At 38.7% G+C, this 18,092-nt stretch overlaps 1 protein-coding gene across 1 annotated transcript in view; it reads right to left on the reverse strand.

The window, feature by feature from the left end:
• Positions 1–4,440: 4,440 nt before the first annotated feature.
• The window catches only part of SCLT1 (sodium channel and clathrin linker 1), a 272,952-nt gene continuing 259,300 nt past the window's right edge, over positions 4,441–18,092 (reverse strand). The window contains exons 18-19 of the mRNA XM_006873207.1: positions 10,839–10,934; positions 4,441–4,503 (exon numbers count right to left, since the gene is read on the reverse strand). Of these exons, the coding sequence (XP_006873269.1) occupies positions 4,441–4,503; positions 10,839–10,934 (159 nt within the window). The remainder of the gene's footprint in view (positions 4,504–10,838; positions 10,935–18,092) is intronic.

The raw sequence follows: 18,092 nt of genomic DNA on the forward strand, positions 1-18,092 counted from the left end.
ACACTGTACAGTTATGAAATATTTAATATTTGCTGAGTAAACAAATGTTTATTTTTTGTTTGTTGTTGACTGATTGTTCTCCCATCTTTGGGACAGTTATCATTCTCACACCAGAGGAGAAATTAGAAGATTTCTGGATGTCCCATATGATATATTTGATTAAAAGGAGGCAATTATATCTCCTTTTTTCTTCAGGGAGACATAATAAGGAAACACAAATAAATAAAATGACCTAGCTGTGTTGTCCCCAATTTCAGATTTATGTCATTTTCTTTCTTCTCTATTCATTTCCAAAGTCTCTTAAAACACCATTCACAGAATAAACGATACTGTGTAAATGAAGTTGAGACTTACCATTATAATAAATGTTAAAAACATTTTTATGTTAAAAATTACTTATTAATAAACTTTTATGAGAAGAAAAATAACTATATTTACTTAATTCTGTTGCTCAACAGAAGCCAGAATGGCATATTATCTGAATATTAGGTGTCCTGGTGAGATTCAGCTGGATAAGCACTGGACTCCTAACCTCAAGGTTGACAGTTCAAACCCACTATCCACTCCTAGAAAACCCTATATAGGGTCACTATGAGTCAGAACTGACTTGATAGCATTTAACAACATCATCGTTTCCTCAATGTCCCTGGGTGGCACAGTTAGTGCTTTACTACTAACTTAGAGGTTGGTGACTCAAACCTACCCGGTGGTGGTTGCTGTTAAGTGCCATTGAGTCAGTTCCAACTTACAGTGACCCTGTAGAGGGTTCCTGAGGAACTGCTGGTGAGTTTGAACTGCCAACCTTGTGATTCAAACTGACTCTGTGGTACAGTGCTTATCCTACAGCACCCCACCAGGACCCCTGGTACTGAGGAAGAAAGGCTTGGCAATTTGCTTCTATAAAGATTACAGCCCAGAAAACCCTATGTTGTTGTTGTTAGGTGCCGTTGAGTTGGTTCCGACCCATAGCGACCCTGTACAGGGTTTCTGAGGCTGTAAATCTTTACGGGAGCAGAAAGCCTCATCTTTTTCCCGCAGAGCGGCTGGGAGTTTCGAACTGCTGATCTTAAGGTTTGCAGCCCGATTCATAATCACTACGCTACCAGAGATCCTTAGAAAACCCTATGGAGCTGTTCTATTCTGTAACACATAGGGTTTCCATAGGTTAAGATAAATTAAAAGACAATGGGTTTTACTATTTTTTTTTAAGGTGTTTATCCCTACATTAGAGAATATCTAAGTAGCATGAAGGACATCCAAGTGGAAAAGGGGGTTATTCATACTAGAATTTGGAGTACAAGGCCAAACTTTGGGAAAAGTACCTATGTTTTTATATTTTTACCTTAAAGGAATGAATGTGGGAAGTTAGATTTTATTTTTGAAAAGGATAAGAATAATACTTATATTCCTTTAATCTAGGATGTTAGGTTCTGACGTGTTTTCTCCTATACCCTCAGTTTTTGGGCAAATATAATTCTAATCCCTAATTAAGAGTTCTTAAAAATAAATTCTAGTCTGTAACCATGGATAGGAATAGAACTCTTACTACATAGAAATTGGGCTCCTGGTGTGGCACTATAGGATAAGCACGAAACTGCTAACCAACAAGGTTGGCAGTTCAAACTTACAAGCGCTTCTTGGAAACCCTATACAGGGTGGTTACGAGTCAGAACCGACTTGACAGCACTTAACAACAACAAACACAGAAATTAGTCTATGAATGACATGGGAAGGAATTTAGAAAATCAAATGAAAACATCTTTAAGAAATGAAAGTAAGCTAATGTTTCCTATCCAATTACCATTTAACAGACATGTTTGTATATTTGGTCTAATCACTCCATTTGACACTATCAATCAGTGGTGCTGTGGGTTAATGTGCTGGACTACAAAGTCGGTTTGAACCACAAGGTCAGTGGTTCAAGCTCATCAATTCAGTTGCTCCTCAGAAACCCTATACAGGGTCTCTGTGGGCTGGAAGTGACTCAACAGCACTTAACAATTAACAAGGCTGGACACCTGATGTGGTTCTGTAGCCTAAGCACTGGACTGCTAACTGCAAGGCTGGCAGTTCAGACCTACCAGATACACCTTGGAGATCCTATACAGGATTGCTATGAGTTAGAACTGATTTTTTGATGGCACTTAACAACAACTTAGTAAGATCAGTTTTCTTCCCTCCTTTAGTGTTTATCATATTGGATTTTCTTCTCTGTAACCTTCTCATATGTCCTGTTGTGTCCTTCAATGACTCTTCTTAGAGAGCTCATTATACAAATGAAGACATTTTCCTCAGGTCTTGTCCTTAAAAACTAATATTCTGAAGAAGCACTTATGAAATACCCTCTATGTGCAAGGAACTATGTTGTGTGTTAAGGATACAAGGATTCTCAGGGAGTTTGCTGTCTATTGAGGAGACATGAAAAAAACATTCCAAAAAGAATTCATTACAAATATGATAAGTGCTATGAAAGAAAAATATAGCACACTATTATGCTCAATATAATAGGGAAACCTACCCTCATTTGGGGGGAATTTGATGGCTTTAGAGGATAGGCACTGGACTGCAAACTTTATCCTGTTACATGGGAGAAAGATGAGACTTTCTGCTCCCACAAAACTTCACAGCCTCAGAAATCTTATAGCGGGTTGCTATGAGTTGGAATTGACTTGAAGATACAACCTCATCTGGAGGTGCAACTGGTAAGCACTTGGCTGCTACGTGAAAAGTTGGCGAATGCGTTGGACCACAAGGTCAGTTCAAACCCACCAACCACTGCTTGGAAACCCTATATAGGGTCACTATGGGTTGGAACCAACTCCAAGGTACTTAATGGCAACAACAATAAGTGAATCTTTGGTGATTTGCTTCCATAAAGATTGGTGTAGGTGCTCTCGAGTTGTGATTGACTCACAGTAACCCCATGTGAGAGGCCAGGGTTTTCTAGGCTGTACATTTATAGGAATACTTAACCATTGCATCACCAGGGCTCCATCCTGAAGACTGGTTGGTGTTGGTAAGTGCCATCGAGTTGGTTCTGACTCATAGTGCTCCTGTATAGGGTTTCTGAGGAGCAGTTGGTGGGTTTGAACTGCTTTTGTGGTTTGCAGTCCAGTGCTGATCTTCCATGAAGATTTTGTTGTTGTTGTGTACGGTGAAGTCAGTTCTGACTCACAGTGACCCTGAATAGGGTTTGCGAGGAGTGACTGCTGTGTTTGAACCACCAATCTTGCAGTTCAAATTAACCTTATCCTATGGCACCACTAAAACTCTATGGGGCAGTTCTGCTCTTGTCACATGGGATTTCTATGAGATAGAATGACTTATAGAACCCCGAAACAACCTCATCTGGAGGCTAGGAAGGACTCTTCAGAGCAAGTGATATCTGTATAGAGACGTGAAAGATAGAGGTGGAAGGGAGGATGATATATTGTTGTTGTTGTTGTTAAGTATCATAGAGTCGGTTTCGACTCAGTGACCCTATATAGGGTTTCCAAGGAGTGACTGGTGAGTTTTAACCACTGACTTGTGGTTGGTTCGAACGAACCTTGTGGTTCAGATGATGTATGGATATAACTTAAAAGTCACCAGGGGTGAGGTACAAGAAATAGAAGGGAGAGTGGTGTTGGAAGAGGTAGAAGAGACAAACTAGCCACATTACATAAAGTCCAAGGCAAGATTCTATATTCCCAAGGCTTCATGTCAAACAATCCCAGGACTACCCAATATGTAAACTTTCGACTACATGTTTTCATGGCACCTCAAACTCAAATTCATTATCTTTTTTCCAGAATTTTTAATCTTCATTTTTTCCTTCTCAGAACTGAAATTAGCCATTTATTTAGTACTTCTGTGAGTAGTAACGAACAAATGAACAAACAAACAAAAAGACCTCCCAAATTTTCAGATGTCAAGTTCTACAAATATTAGAAACTATGTAAGTTTAAAATTAATCACTATAATTGTACATTAGAATACATGACAGCATCATTTTAGAAAGTGTATAATTTATTGCATTTCTGAGTTCATAATGGAAAATTGATACTTAGAAACTTTAAAAATGAATTAGGACTAACAGTTGTAAAATTCTCAAATCTCAAATTCTAGTATTTTCTTAAGACCTCTCATGATTAGCATATTTTGAAAAATATTTTGCTCTAAGGGAAAAGGGGGGAATTAAAAAATGGACACGTTGATGAAGGCAATGTTTTCTTCTCAGCTGGCTTTATTCTCCACTAAAGTTCAGTATAGGATTATATTTTCTTTACTTACAGGAAGCTGTCACTGTTCTGTTTTCCAATAACCCTCAAAACAGAATGGCAAATGCTTATGCAAAATGACACAAACCTAACCATTCTTTGAAGGCTTTATCATTTCAATACACTTCTAGTCCAACAGCTTTCCCAACTCTAAAGTGCTGTGAATGAACTATGAATATTTTTAAATATTTTCCAGATTCATCATGGAGGCAGCTTTTCTTCTCTGCACTGTAATCACACTGAGCTGCAATTAAAATAAACAATCAGTAAGTAGTCACTTTTTCTATAGAAAATCTTAGACTAATACAAAACACAATGCATCACAACCTACAATTATTGAAAATTATCTTCTTAATGGAAGGGGTCTTAAACAAGGCCATCTTTGGGGCTCATTTCTATTTTACTCTTGATACTTAAAATGCATTACACTAGAGAAATGTACATGAAAGGACAATATGGTATTTCAAAGTTCAGAGTGATATATGTAGAATTCCCAAACATACTCCATTGCTGGGTGAAAAATATCTAGATAAACGTCAGTCAGAAAAGCATCTAATACACAAACTACATGTGAGCCAACATATGGAAGGCTGGTTAATAAACATATGATGAGAATAAAAAGTAAGAAAAGTCTAACAGGAAAATAACCTTGAAATATTAATTGGGATCAATAATATGCACAAATGATACAAAAATCTAAAAGGAAAAACAAATACACTGGAAAGCAATACTGTCCCTTACTTCACAGTCCTCTCTTTAGGTAAAACCCACTGCTTATAAGTAAATATTTATTAATATTCTAAATGAGAATATGTGCATATATTCACTGATTACTTATTTTAAAAATCAAAGTATTGTACTCACTTTTCATCTTGTTTTTTCTTCCTCTAAACAATCTACTTTAAAAATAGTTCCATATTAGATCCACTTTATTCCTCTTAAGAAATGCATACTGTACCATAGGACAGACCATAATTCAAATGGCCTACTACGGATAGGCATTTAAATGATAATTTATAAAATTATAGACAATGCTACAATTCATATTTTTACATTCTTCCTTGCATAGATGCACTCAAATCCAAGTACATTATCTGCAGAATAAATTTCTAGAAACACTGGGTCAGAGATTATACATATTTATAATTTTGAGTGATATTGTATTTCCAAGAGGTGATATACCAAAGAACACATCAACAATGTGCTAAAATGCCTTATCAGAACAACCATCAAACTTCAGGATCTGACAGATGAAAAGTGCTATGTGATTGCAGTAAATCTGTGTGTCTATTATGAGTAAGGATAAGCATTAAAAACATGCTGAAAAATCCTTATACCTATCTTTATCTGTGAATTTCCTTTACCCTTTGCCTACTGGATTGTAGCACCTTTTCTTGTTGAGTTAGTGACTTACCTTAACACTCTTTACATATATTTAAGATATTAGCCTTTTGCCATATGTATTACAAATATTTTTGTAATTTGACTTTGACTTTATTTTCTGTACCGAGATTCGAAATTTATGTGGCCACATTTATAAATTTTTTTCCCCCATTAGCTTCGAGATTTTGTGTTCTTGCTTAAAAAGGCTTCACCATACTGATTGAAAAAAAAAAAAAAAAATGCTATGCTGTCAAATACAGTGGTTTGCTTCACAGTGATACACAGAAAAACTCACTCATTCATTTACAGATGAATGAAGACCATAGAAAAAGTATGCAGCACATCTAGAGCATGACTGAGTCAGTACACTCAGGGATTGTGATAAGCCTGCAGGGTCCTGGGGGATGCATTATGGTAAGCTGGCTGTGTTTGCGATAATGTTGTTAATTTTTCATCTCATAAAATATCAATGTCTTAGTCATTGTGGTGGTGTGCCGAGGAGTTGCTTCTGACTCATAGTGACCCTGGACGGGGTTTTCAAGGCTGTAAATCTTAACGGAAGCAGAAAGCCTCATCTTTCTTCTAAGGAGTGTCTGGTAGATCTGAACTGCTGACATTGTGGTTAGCAGCCCAGCTTGTAATCCACTATCAAGCCTTAGGTGGTGTTGTTAAGTGCTGTTGAGTCAACTCCGACTCATGGTGAACCTGCATAGGGTGGTGAGCTTGAACCATTGACCTTGTGGTTCAAACTGACCATGAAGTCCAGCACATTAACTCACAGTGCCACTAGCAGGACACTATTTTTCTAGTGGAGATGGTGTGCCATTGAGTTGGTTCTGACTCATAGTGACCCTGTACAGGGTTTCTGAGGCTGTAAATCTTTACAGGAGTAGAAAGTGTCATCTTTCTCCCACCAAGCAGCTGGTGGATTCAAATTGCTGAACTTTCAGTTAACAGCCCAAATAGTAGCTACTATGCTACCAGGGCTCCTTATTATATTTAGTATCAGTTTCTAACTTTCAGAATGAAACAGTAAAATCAGTAAAGATTTAGAGAAAGCAAAAATAAGTTGTTTTTTTTTAAATTGAATATGTAATTTATAAATAAAGTGTGCTGGACTTGTATTCATTTAAAACGGAAAAAAAATATATTAACTCCGGGGAAGGAATTCACATCTGTGTATGGGAAGAGTGCTGAATAATTATTTTGCATCTTCAAATAAGAACAGAATTGAAATAGAAAAGTTTAAGGAAAAATTTGCAACAGAAAAATTTTTGGTTACTGACAAAACGTAAAAAAAAAATAAGTTCAACAGAATTTCAAAATATCATGGACTTTAGACTTCCTGGAGCCATGATGGTTGAATGAACTCCGGAAAATACTGTTCTGAGATAATCTTTATTCCTTACACCAAAAATATTCTCCGAAGCCTTCTTAAAACCAAACAACAGTTCAGCTTAACTAGCACAAATTGTCTGCCTTGAGCACTATATGATCTTTTAAAATTATTTCTATGAGATCAAATTTATAACAGCAACACAATATATAGGAACAATGGGGGCCTGTGAACTTATGTTAAAGGCAGAGGAACAATTCAGAAAAGGATGGTGAGAATGGATACAGAATTTGACTAATGTAATTTCACTAAATGGTAAATGAAGAAGCTATTGAATTGGTGAGATGTTTTGCTGTGTATATTTTCAACAACAACCCAATAAATAACATGATATATATAAATGTTTGCAAGGAGAATAGTAGATTCTCTGACACTGGAGAATTTAAATAATAAGAGACATCTGTGTTGGACTGTTTAGGTTTAATTCTGTGAGTAGGGAGACTAAATTGGATGCCAATTGGCTCATATAATTAAGGCTTTATAATTTTACCCTTTGTTCTATAGAACTCAACATAGTTTGACTGTAAGTAGGCATTTTATTTATCAGATTACTTAAAAAAGGAGAAGCCTGACGTTTTAAAGTTGTTGTTGTTGTTATTAAGTGCCATCGACTCATTGCGATCCTGTACAGGGTTTCCAAGGAGCAGCTGGTGGGTTTGAATTGCCGACCTTCTGGTTCACAGTGCTATGCTTATCCAACAGTGCCACACCAGGAGCCCTTATATTATTATTATTAAGTGCCATCAAGTTTGTTCTGACTCATAATGACCCTGTATAGGGTTTCCAAGGAGCAGCTGGTGAGTCTGAACTGCAGATTTTGTGTTTCAAACCAATCTTGCAATCCAGTGCTTATCCTACAATGCCTATAACAATATTTAAAAAATATCTATCAATAGCTATCTATCTTTTAATGCAGTGGATTACATGTTGGACTGCTAACCACAAGGTCAGCACTTAGAATCCACCATCCGCTTCATGCAAGAAAGATGAAGCTTTCTGCTCCTGTAAAGACTCACAACCTTGAAATCCCTATACAGGGTTGTTTTCAATCAGAGGTGATTCAGTGGCTCACAGTCACCACAATCTATCCTGCAACGACTATGCTAAATGCTTTACATAGATTATTTGAGTCTTTCATTAACTGTGTATGAGAGAAGTATGGTGATGGTGGTGGTGGTAGCGTTGGTTTTATGCCATTGTGTCAGTTCAGACTCATAGCGACTCTGTATAGGACTTGTAAATCTTTAAAGGAGTAGAAAGCCTCATCTTTCTCATCACCTTATCAGTTGCTAGTGAATTTGAACTGCTGACCTTGAGTTTAGCAGACCAACGCATAACCCACTCTACCATCAGGGCTCCTTTGAGGGAAGCATTGTTGTTGTTGTCAGGCGCCATCGAGTTGGAACTGACTCATAGTGACCCCATGCACAGCAGAACGAAACAATGTCCGATGCTAGGCCAACCTCACTACTGCTGCCACACTTGATGCCATCAATGATGCCACCTGGCTGATCTATCTCGTTGGGGGTCTTCCTCTTTTTCTCTGACCCTCCACTTTACCCAGAATGACTTCTTTCTCCAGCGACTGTTCCCTCCTGACAATATGTCCAAAGTATGAGAGACGAAGCTTAGCCAGCCTGGCCTCCAAGGAGCACTGTGGCTGCACTTCTTCCAAAATGGATCTATTGGTTCTTTTAGCAGTCCGTGGCACTTTTAGTATTCTCCTCCAACACCACAACTCAAAGGCTTCAATTCTTCTATGATCTTCCTTATCCACTGTCCAGGTTTCACATCCATAAGAGGTTACTGCAATACCATGGCTTGAGTCAGGCACACCTTAGTCCTCAACTGACGTCTCTGCTCTTCAACATTTTAAAAAAGTTCCTGTGCAGCAGATTTGCCCAATGCAATATGTCGTCTGATCTCTTGACTACTGCTTCCATGAGTGTTGATAGTTGATCCAAGAAGAATGAAGTCCTTGACAACTTCAATCTTTTCACTGTTGATAAGAATGTTGTTTATTGGTCCAGTGGTGAGGATTTTTGTTTTCCTGACATTGAGATGCAACCCATACCGAAGGCTGTGCTCTTTGATCTTCATCAGCAAATTTTTCAAGTCCTCTTCACTTTCAGCAAGCAAGGTTGTATCATCTGCATATCGCAGGTTGTTAATAAGTCTTCCTCCAATCCTGATGCCACGTTTTTCTTCATAGAACCCAGCTTCTTGTATTATTTGCTCAGCATACAGGTTGAATAAGTATAGTGAAAGAACACAACCTTGTGGCACACCTTTCCCAATTTTAAAACATTCAGTGTTCCCATGCTCTGTTTGAACAACTGCTTCTTGGTCCAGGTACAGATTCCTCAGAAGTACAATTAAGTGTTCTGGAATACTCATACTTCGTAATGTTGTCCATAGCTTGTCATGATCCACACAATCGAAAGCCTTTGCGTAGTCAATAAAGCATAGGTAAACATCTTTCTGATATTCTCTGCTTTCAGCCAATATCCACCAGACATCAGCAATGATATCTCTCGTTCCACGGCCTCTTCTGAATCCAGCTTGAACCTCTGGAAGTTCTCTGTCAATGTATGATTGCAGCAATTTCTGTATTACCTTTAGCAAAACTTTACTCGCTTGAGATATCAAAGAGATTGTCCGATGATTTCTGCATTCCATTGGGTCACCTTTCTTTGGTATGGGCACAAATATGGATCTCTTCCAATCAGTCGACCAGATAGTTGTCTTCCAAATTTCTTGGCAGAGATGAGTGAGTGCCTCTTGTGCTGCCTCACTTTCTTGAAAGATTTAGCCAACCAAAATTAAACATGAGGGAACTAAGGCTCAGACCTAGAAGTTAAAACTGCACAAAGTCACATGGCTACTTGATTGTTGTTCTTGTTGTTAAGTGCCGTATAGTCAGAGTCTGAGCCATAGCGACCCTGTATAGGGTTTCCAAGGAGCAGCTGGTGAACTTGAACCACAGGCCTCCGGTTCATCTGGACTTGCAGTCCAGCGCATTAACCAACAGCGCCACCACCAAAACACATACTCTTAAAATACTGCCCAGTGCACCTTGACTCCTGCTACCTTATAATCTACAGGAACAAATGCACTCATGAATGACTAATTAACTAAATATGCTTCCCAGGAAACTAAAATTATTTGACAAGACTATAATTACTCTCAAGAGGGAGGGAACAGAAGGCAAATTATCACTGGATTTTCTTGAAGTGTCATACCATGTTCACACCAGAAGTGGATTTCAATAGAAAAGTTTGATTTTGAAGTGGTTTTCAAAACTCCCATCATGAACAGTGAATATTTAGAATTGTTTTACTATGTAGTTACTAAAATAATGTTAATTTTGATTGAAACAGCTCACTAATAACTAAATGCAATTAATAATACATAGTATTATCAAAACTCCACTTTCATTGTCTGTTTCCAGATTACTTTTATAGTAACTGAACTGTTCTTATTTTTTGTTCCTAATAGGAGGTAACATTACTTTTATTTTAGAACAAATGGCCATTTCATTTAAACAGTCACCTATGGTATGACCAGTGGCTACCATACTGGGCAATACAGTTTCAGATCTAGGAGTCAACTTGAAGAATAAACAGTTTATTTCTGTTTTTGAAGTTTACTTTTTCAACTTCAAATATTAAATGGACTATTGTTAAATCCTTTTAATCAAGTAAAAATAAAACTATTAGTTTATGTGCACTTCTAAGGTACTTTTATCTCTGATCTCTGCAGACCATTCATCACTTAAGAATAATGAGGATGCTCCCTACCTGCTGTGAAGCTGAAGCAGCTCTCTGTTCAGCCTGATTTAGACGCCTTTGAAGTCTGTTGGCTTTTTCTTGTTGCTCTAGAATTAACTTTTCATTCTGTTACAGGAAAACAACATAAAACAAAAAAGTTAGAAACCAGATGTGACATGGAGATGTTTTGTGGAAAAAAATCAATGAAAAATCTGGACATCATTTTATCACTTATAAAATAAAAAGATGATTTATCTCCAAGTTTATACTTCAAGTAATGAGCGTCAAAGTCCAAAGTTGCCTGTACATTCTGACATTAATTTTGTTATGAACAAAGAAAGTAAACGAACAAATTTAGAAGCAAAGTGATGTTGAATTCAAATAAGAAGTTAAGAACAACACTTGAGAAACTAGCACTTCAGAATCACCCAGCGAGTTTGTGAAAACAGAATGCTGGCCTGACTACCAGAGTTAGCAGGTCTGAGATGAGTCCTGGGAATCTGCATTTCTGTTAAGTGCCTAGTTAACTCTGATGCTGCTGGTTTGAGTACTGCTGTGTCGCATCAAGTTGCTAGGGAAATGGTAAAATCATCATTATAAAAGATCGAAGATCAGAACATATTCATTCTAGGAATTCAGATTTTTAAAGAGCTATTTTAGTCTTAAATAATTACTTATATGCCAGAGATATTATAGAGAACCCTGGTAGTATAGTGAGCTTCAAGCTGGATGGCTAGCCACAAGGTAAGTAGTTTATATCTACCAGTTGCTCTGCGGGAGAAAGATGAGGCTTTTTCTGCTACAAAGATTTACAGACTCAGAAACCCTATACAGAGTTGCTATGAGTCGGACCTGACTCCACAGAAATTAACAACAACGGTATTATCAAAAAGGGAAAATCTCTGTTTCCATACACTCCTCAAAATATTGTATACTCCAATGCCTATTAAGATCAATAGAATTATGCAGCATCATAAATACAAATTTGACACAACATGCTGTTATGCAGATAACTTCAAAGTATATCTATCATTGAAAAATGCATTGTTATTAAGTGCCGTCAAGTCGTTTCCAACACATAGTGACCCAGTACATGGTTTCTGAGGAGTGGCTTGTGAGCTTGAACTGCCAACTTTGTGGTTCAAACCAACCTTGCAGTCCAGTGCATTAACCTACAGAGCCACACCAGGACTCCTAAAAAGAGCATTATCCCTCTCTATATATATGGAATTGTGGTGTGGTGCTGCAAGATAATGTGTTGGACCACAAGGTCAGTTTGAGCAGCAAGGTCGGCAGTTCAAATCCACTAGCTGCTCCTCAGAAACCCTACACAGGGTCACTCTGAGTCAGAACGGACTCAATGGCACTTAACAACAACAACAACATATATAATAGTCTGGCTAATACGTATCTGGTGGCAGTATATATCAGTGGTCCAAAGCAGTATAATATTAGTAGCACTCAAGAAATAAGCATTTATGTTAGCTTTTCCTTTTAGGTTTAGGCCTATGGCTCCATTTTAATTGGCATTACTAGCTGATATATATCATATTCATATATTACATGTACAGACAACCCTAAAAATGTTTCTGTACAACTAGAATTGTTATACTGTTCATCTAGCACTTAGCTGAACTGAGAGAACAATATAAGTCTAATCAATAACAGCAAGAAAAATACTTTCTCTGAAAAATTGTAGTTCTCATGTCCTAAAATACAAGTGATAACAGTGGATGTCATGTTAACGAGCATAAAATATTGAAATACCAGTACCCTGCTAAAATGAGCTTATTACATTTTTTATTATGCCCAGAGCAAAGAATTAAAATTCTATAAGGTGCGTCAAAAAGTTTGTGGAAAAATCCCATTATCTTTTTTTTTTTTTTTGGCTGGATAGTGTACTTTATTGATGGTACATGACAAGACTGGGCTCTCTAAAGCCCCTCCCCTTCTCCAGGGGGTCTGGATGGAAACTGAGAATGGGAATTTCTCTCAGTGTGTAGGGGGATTACAGTTGGGGTAAGGACTCCCAGCAGCTGAGGGCCTCTCTCTTCCTCTAGTGCTGTTGCTGGGGCTGGTGGTCCAGGGGGCTCTTATTCTTTGGAGGCCATGTGGACCATAAGATCCACCACCCTGTTGCTATAGCCGAATTCATTGTCATACCAGGAAATACATTTGACAAAGTGGTCGTTGAGGGCAATGCCAGCCCCAGCATCAAAGGTGGAAGAGTGGGTGTCACTGTTAAAGTCACAGGAGACGACCTGGTCTTCAGTGTAACCCAGGATGCCTTTTAGGGGTCCATCTGATGCCTGCTTCACCACCTTCTTGATGTCATCATATTTGGCAGCTTTCTCCAGGCGGCAGGTCAGGTCCACAACAGACACATTAGGAGTGGAGACACGGAAGGCCATGCCAGTGAGTTTCCCATTCAGTTTAGGGATGACCTTACAGCCTTGGCAGCACCAGTAGATGCAGGGATGATGTTCTGGGCAGCCCCACGGCCATCACGCCACAGTTTCCCAGAGGGGCCATCCACAGTCTTCTGGGTGGCAGTGATGGCATGGACTGTGGTCATGAGTCCCTCCACGATGCCAAAATTGTCATGGATGACCTTGGCCAGGGGGGCCAAACAGTTGGTGGTGCAGGAGGCATTGCTGACAATTTTGAGCGAGTTATCATACTTCTCATGGTTCACGCCCATCACAAACATGGGGGCATCAGCAGAAGGGGCAGAGATGATTACCCTTTTGGCACCACCCTTCAAGTGAGCCCCAGCCTTTTCCAAGGTTGTGAAGACACCGGTGGACTCTAGAACATATTCAGCACCAGCATCACCCCACTTGATGTTGGCGGGATCTCGCTCCTGGAAGATAGAGATGGGCTTCCCATTGATGATAAGTTTCCCGTTCTCAGCCTTGACAGTGCCATTGAACTTGCCATGGGTGGAATCATACTGGAACATATATACCATGTAGTTCAGGTCAATGAAGGGGTCGTTGATGGCAACAACCTCTACTTTGCCAGAGTTACAAGCTGCCCTGGTGACCAGGCGCCCAATACGGCCAAATCCGTTGACTCCGACCTTCACCATCTTGTCTCAGGGATGCGGCTGGTACTGCAAGAGAAGCTGTGGCTGCCTGCCAAACGGGGAGGAGCAGAGAGCCAAAATCCCATTATCTTTTAATTCCATTTTCCCACAATTTTTTTGAAGCCCCCTTGAATACTGGTTTTTCCAGTTTACTGAGGTATTTAAATATATACAGGCATGTGTTGCTTAACGTCTGTTCACTCTGTCTGTGGTCTCATAAGTAGTGTTTGTTTGTTTTTTTTTTTAAAGGGAATGTAATTGTCTTTTTGGTTTATTATTTCCTCTAATAATTTTAACCACCACTCATCTTTCAGTATGTTATACTGTGGTGGCTTATGTGTTTCGGTGATACTGGAAGCTATGCCACTGGTATTTTAAATATCAGCAGGTTCACCCATGGTGGACAGGTTCCAGCTGAGTTTTGAGATTAAGACAGACTAGGAAGAAGGAGAGGCAAGCCACTTCCAAATGGTTAAGCACTGAAAGCCGTATGAGTAGCAGCAGAACACTATCAGATATAGAGCTGGAATATAAGCCTCTCAGGTTGGAAGGCACTCAAATAGCACTGGAGAAGAGCTGCTTCCTCAAAGTAGAAATGACCTTAATGATGTGAATGGCAAAAAGCTTTTGGGACCTTCATTTGCTGATATGGCACAATTCCAAATGGAAGAAACAGCTGCAAACACTCATTAATGTGGAATGTACAAAGTAAGAATCTAGGAAAATTGTAAGTCATCAAAACTGAAATGGAACGCATAAAGATCAATATCCTAGGCATTAATGGGCTGAAATTGGCCATTTGAACCAGGCAACCATATGGCTTACTATGCCTGGAACCAATAACCTGAGAATTCAAATTATATGAGGAAGTGGAATCAGGATTGAAAGAAGACTTATTAGCAACCTGTGATATGTAGATAACACAACTTTGCTTGCTAGAAGCCAATACTTACAGATGAAGATGAAAGATTATATAGCATTCAGTATAGATTGCACCTCAAGATAAAAAACAAAACAAAACAAAAACCACACAACATTCTCGTAACTGGACCAATAAATAACTTCATGATAAGCTAAGAAAAGACATAATTATTAAAGAATTCATTTTGCTTGGATTCACAATCAATTCTCATGGCAGCAGCATCAAGAAATCAAACGGTGTGTTGCATTAGGTAAATCTGCTGCACGAGACCTCTTTAAAGTGTTCAAGAGATGTCAGTTTGGGGACTACAGAATCATAGAAACCTTTATTAAAAATATCAAAATGTGGAACTATCATGTTTTAATATATCCTCCATATCTAGGTCTATACTTTTTTTTTTTTTAACACAATTTTTTATTGTGAATTGAGTACCGGTTTAAAGAGCAGATCATCAGTTTTGCATTCACTTTGTTTCATCTCAATGGTTATAATCCCCTCCATGTAGCAATGGTTATCCTGCTTCCTCCCTGTGGTTCCTAGTTCTATTCCACCCTCCTTCTTAAACCCTCTGAATTTTGCTCTTTTGATCTTGAATGGTTGACCATTCTATGGTGAGCATACCACAACTAGGGTTGTTTTGCCTCTACTATACCTATGATGAAAATTGGGTCATGAGAGTGAGCTCCACTCCAAACCCGATAGGTGGCTGAGGGACATAGTCTCAGGTTCCTTCAGTCTTTTCTTTAAAAATAGTTTTGAGTTCTGTTCCACATTTTCTCCCCTTCTATTTAGGACCTTTTTTGTAATCCCTTTTAGAGCAGTTCTTCAGGTCTCAGAGTCATAGAGAATTATATTCACATGTTTCATTTGTCACCGGACTAATTGATTCCAAGCATCTTCACTTTTCATCACTCTTCTTTCTTCTGCACATGGAGAGACCATAGTTACATCTTAGATGGCCACGCATGAGTTTTTCAGATCCCACAGTAGGATGTAAAACATTATCTCCGTGGACTATGCTATACCTATTGACCAGGGTGTCCTTAGAGACTATGGTCTTGAGCCCCCAGGCCCAGATAATCATTGTCTCAAGGTGTTTGGTAACAGCTAAGAAGATGTCACTATTTTTCCCCATGTATGCTGCACCGCATTCATAGGTGTTTTTGCAGCAAAGCTAAATGCCTGTGTACAAATATCCTTTGAGAAACCCTTATATATTTGTGGGTATATGCCCACTCTCCCTTTCATACCTGTTCAGCCTGAATATCTGTCTCTGTATGTATCTACCCGAAGAACACTGTTGTGCTACATGGTTGTGCCTATAACAATATTTACCTCTACCCCTTAAATCCTTGCATTCCTTTCTGTGTCTTTGTCTGTCTTCATCATTCTTCTACCAACCTCACTCTTATTGTATATCATTTTTTCCCTCACCTGAGTTACCATCTATGGTGCTGTGGGTTAATGTGCTAGATTGCAAAGTCAGTTTGAACTGCAAAGTTGGTGGTTCAAGATCACCAGTCACTCCTTGGAAACCCTCTAGAGGGTCGCTGTGGGTTGGAACCGACTTGACGGCACTTAACAACAACAACAACAACCCTCTAGCCAGTGAATTACTTTCCCTTCCCTCCCATCCCTGGTAATCATAAAAAAATGTTTTGTTTTTAAATTGAAAACCTTTTCTAGAGTTTTTACAATGGTGGTCTCATACAATACTTGTTTTTTTTTGTGTGTGTGATTGTTTAATTCCACTCAGCATAATGTCCTCCATGTTCATCCACGTCATGAGGTTTTCATAGACTAATTGTTTTTTTTTTCAACACTGTACAGTATTTCATTCTGTGTACGTACCAGAGTATGTTTATCCATTTTCCCATCGATGGGCATTTAGACTGTATCCATCTTTTTTGCTATAGTGAATAGTGCTGCGATCAACATGTGTGCTGATATGTCTACTTGTGTCATGACTCTTATATCTTGGGGATATATACCAAATACAGGTCTTGCTGGGTCATACTGTATTGTAAAGCAATGGTATTTTCAAAAGTTGGTCAACAAATATGGAAGAGAGTAGGAGAATCGATGTATTTGAATTTTGGTGTTGGCAAAGAAAAGCATCATGGATTGCCAAAAGAACAAACATTCTTGGAAGAAGTACAGCCAGAATGTTCCTTACAAGCAAGGATGGTGCGACTTCATCTCTGATTTTTGGGAAATGTTGTCAAAAGGAATCGGTCCATGGAGAAAGACATCAAGCTTAGTAAAGAGGTAAGTAAGTGAAAAAGAGGAAAAGTCTCAATGCGATGGTCCAACACAGTAGCAGCAACAATGGACTCAAACATAATAATTAAGAGGATAGCACAGGACCATGCATTGTTTAGTTCTATTGTGCATAGGGTCACTATAAGTTGGAACTGACTCAATGGCAGCTAACAACAATAAACATGGTTTTAAAGTCCCCCAAATCCAGATTCTTGAAGGACTGGACAATGTATAGGTTATAGGCAGGCTGATGGGCAGGCAGATGGCAGTGGTGAAGATTGACGGACTTGGCTGCTCCTGCTGTACACACAGGTGGAAAAGCAGGTAGGGCTAGATTCATTCCACTCTCACTGCTTGCTTCATCTTGCTGTATTCATAGCACAGCTCCCTTAGCAGCCACTGCTGCTGACACCCACTCTTCTAACCTCTGTTAGCAGCTCCAGTAGTGGCAGAAATGGTGACAAGGACAACCAGAAGCGGGCTCCCTATAAAGTTTTAATATAGTGTTTGCACGATGTCCAAATCACATAACGTTCTATATTTTACAGAACATACCTTGTAGTCTAAAGTTTTAAGACACACATTATAACATTATAGAAAACTTTGGAAAAATCCTGTCATTTATAATTACCATTTTTCATAGTTAAAATCTGAATAAATAAAATGTACATTTTTACATACGGGGTCAAGGTATGGTGCTGTGGCTAATGCGTCAGACTGCAAAGTCATTTGAACTGCAAGGTCAGTAGTTCAAGCTTACCAGCTGCTCCTTGGAAACCCTATATAGGGTCACTATGGGTCGGAATCGGCTCAATAGCACTTAATAACAACAACCACCACCATACTGTGGTAGCAGTATGTAAAAATAGAAAATTTAGTCATTGAAAACATTATGAATAGAAGAGAAACACTATCAGATATAGTGCCAGAAAATGAACTCCTTAGGTAGGAAAGCACTCAAAATGTGACTGGGAAAGAGCTGCCTCCTCAAAGTAGAGTTGACCATGATGAC

The sequence above is a fragment of the Chrysochloris asiatica genome, unplaced genomic scaffold (assembly GCF_000296735.1).
Source record: "Chrysochloris asiatica unplaced genomic scaffold, ChrAsi1.0 scaffold00229, whole genome shotgun sequence".
Classification (NCBI taxonomy): Eukaryota; Metazoa; Chordata; class Mammalia; order Afrosoricida; family Chrysochloridae; genus Chrysochloris; species Chrysochloris asiatica.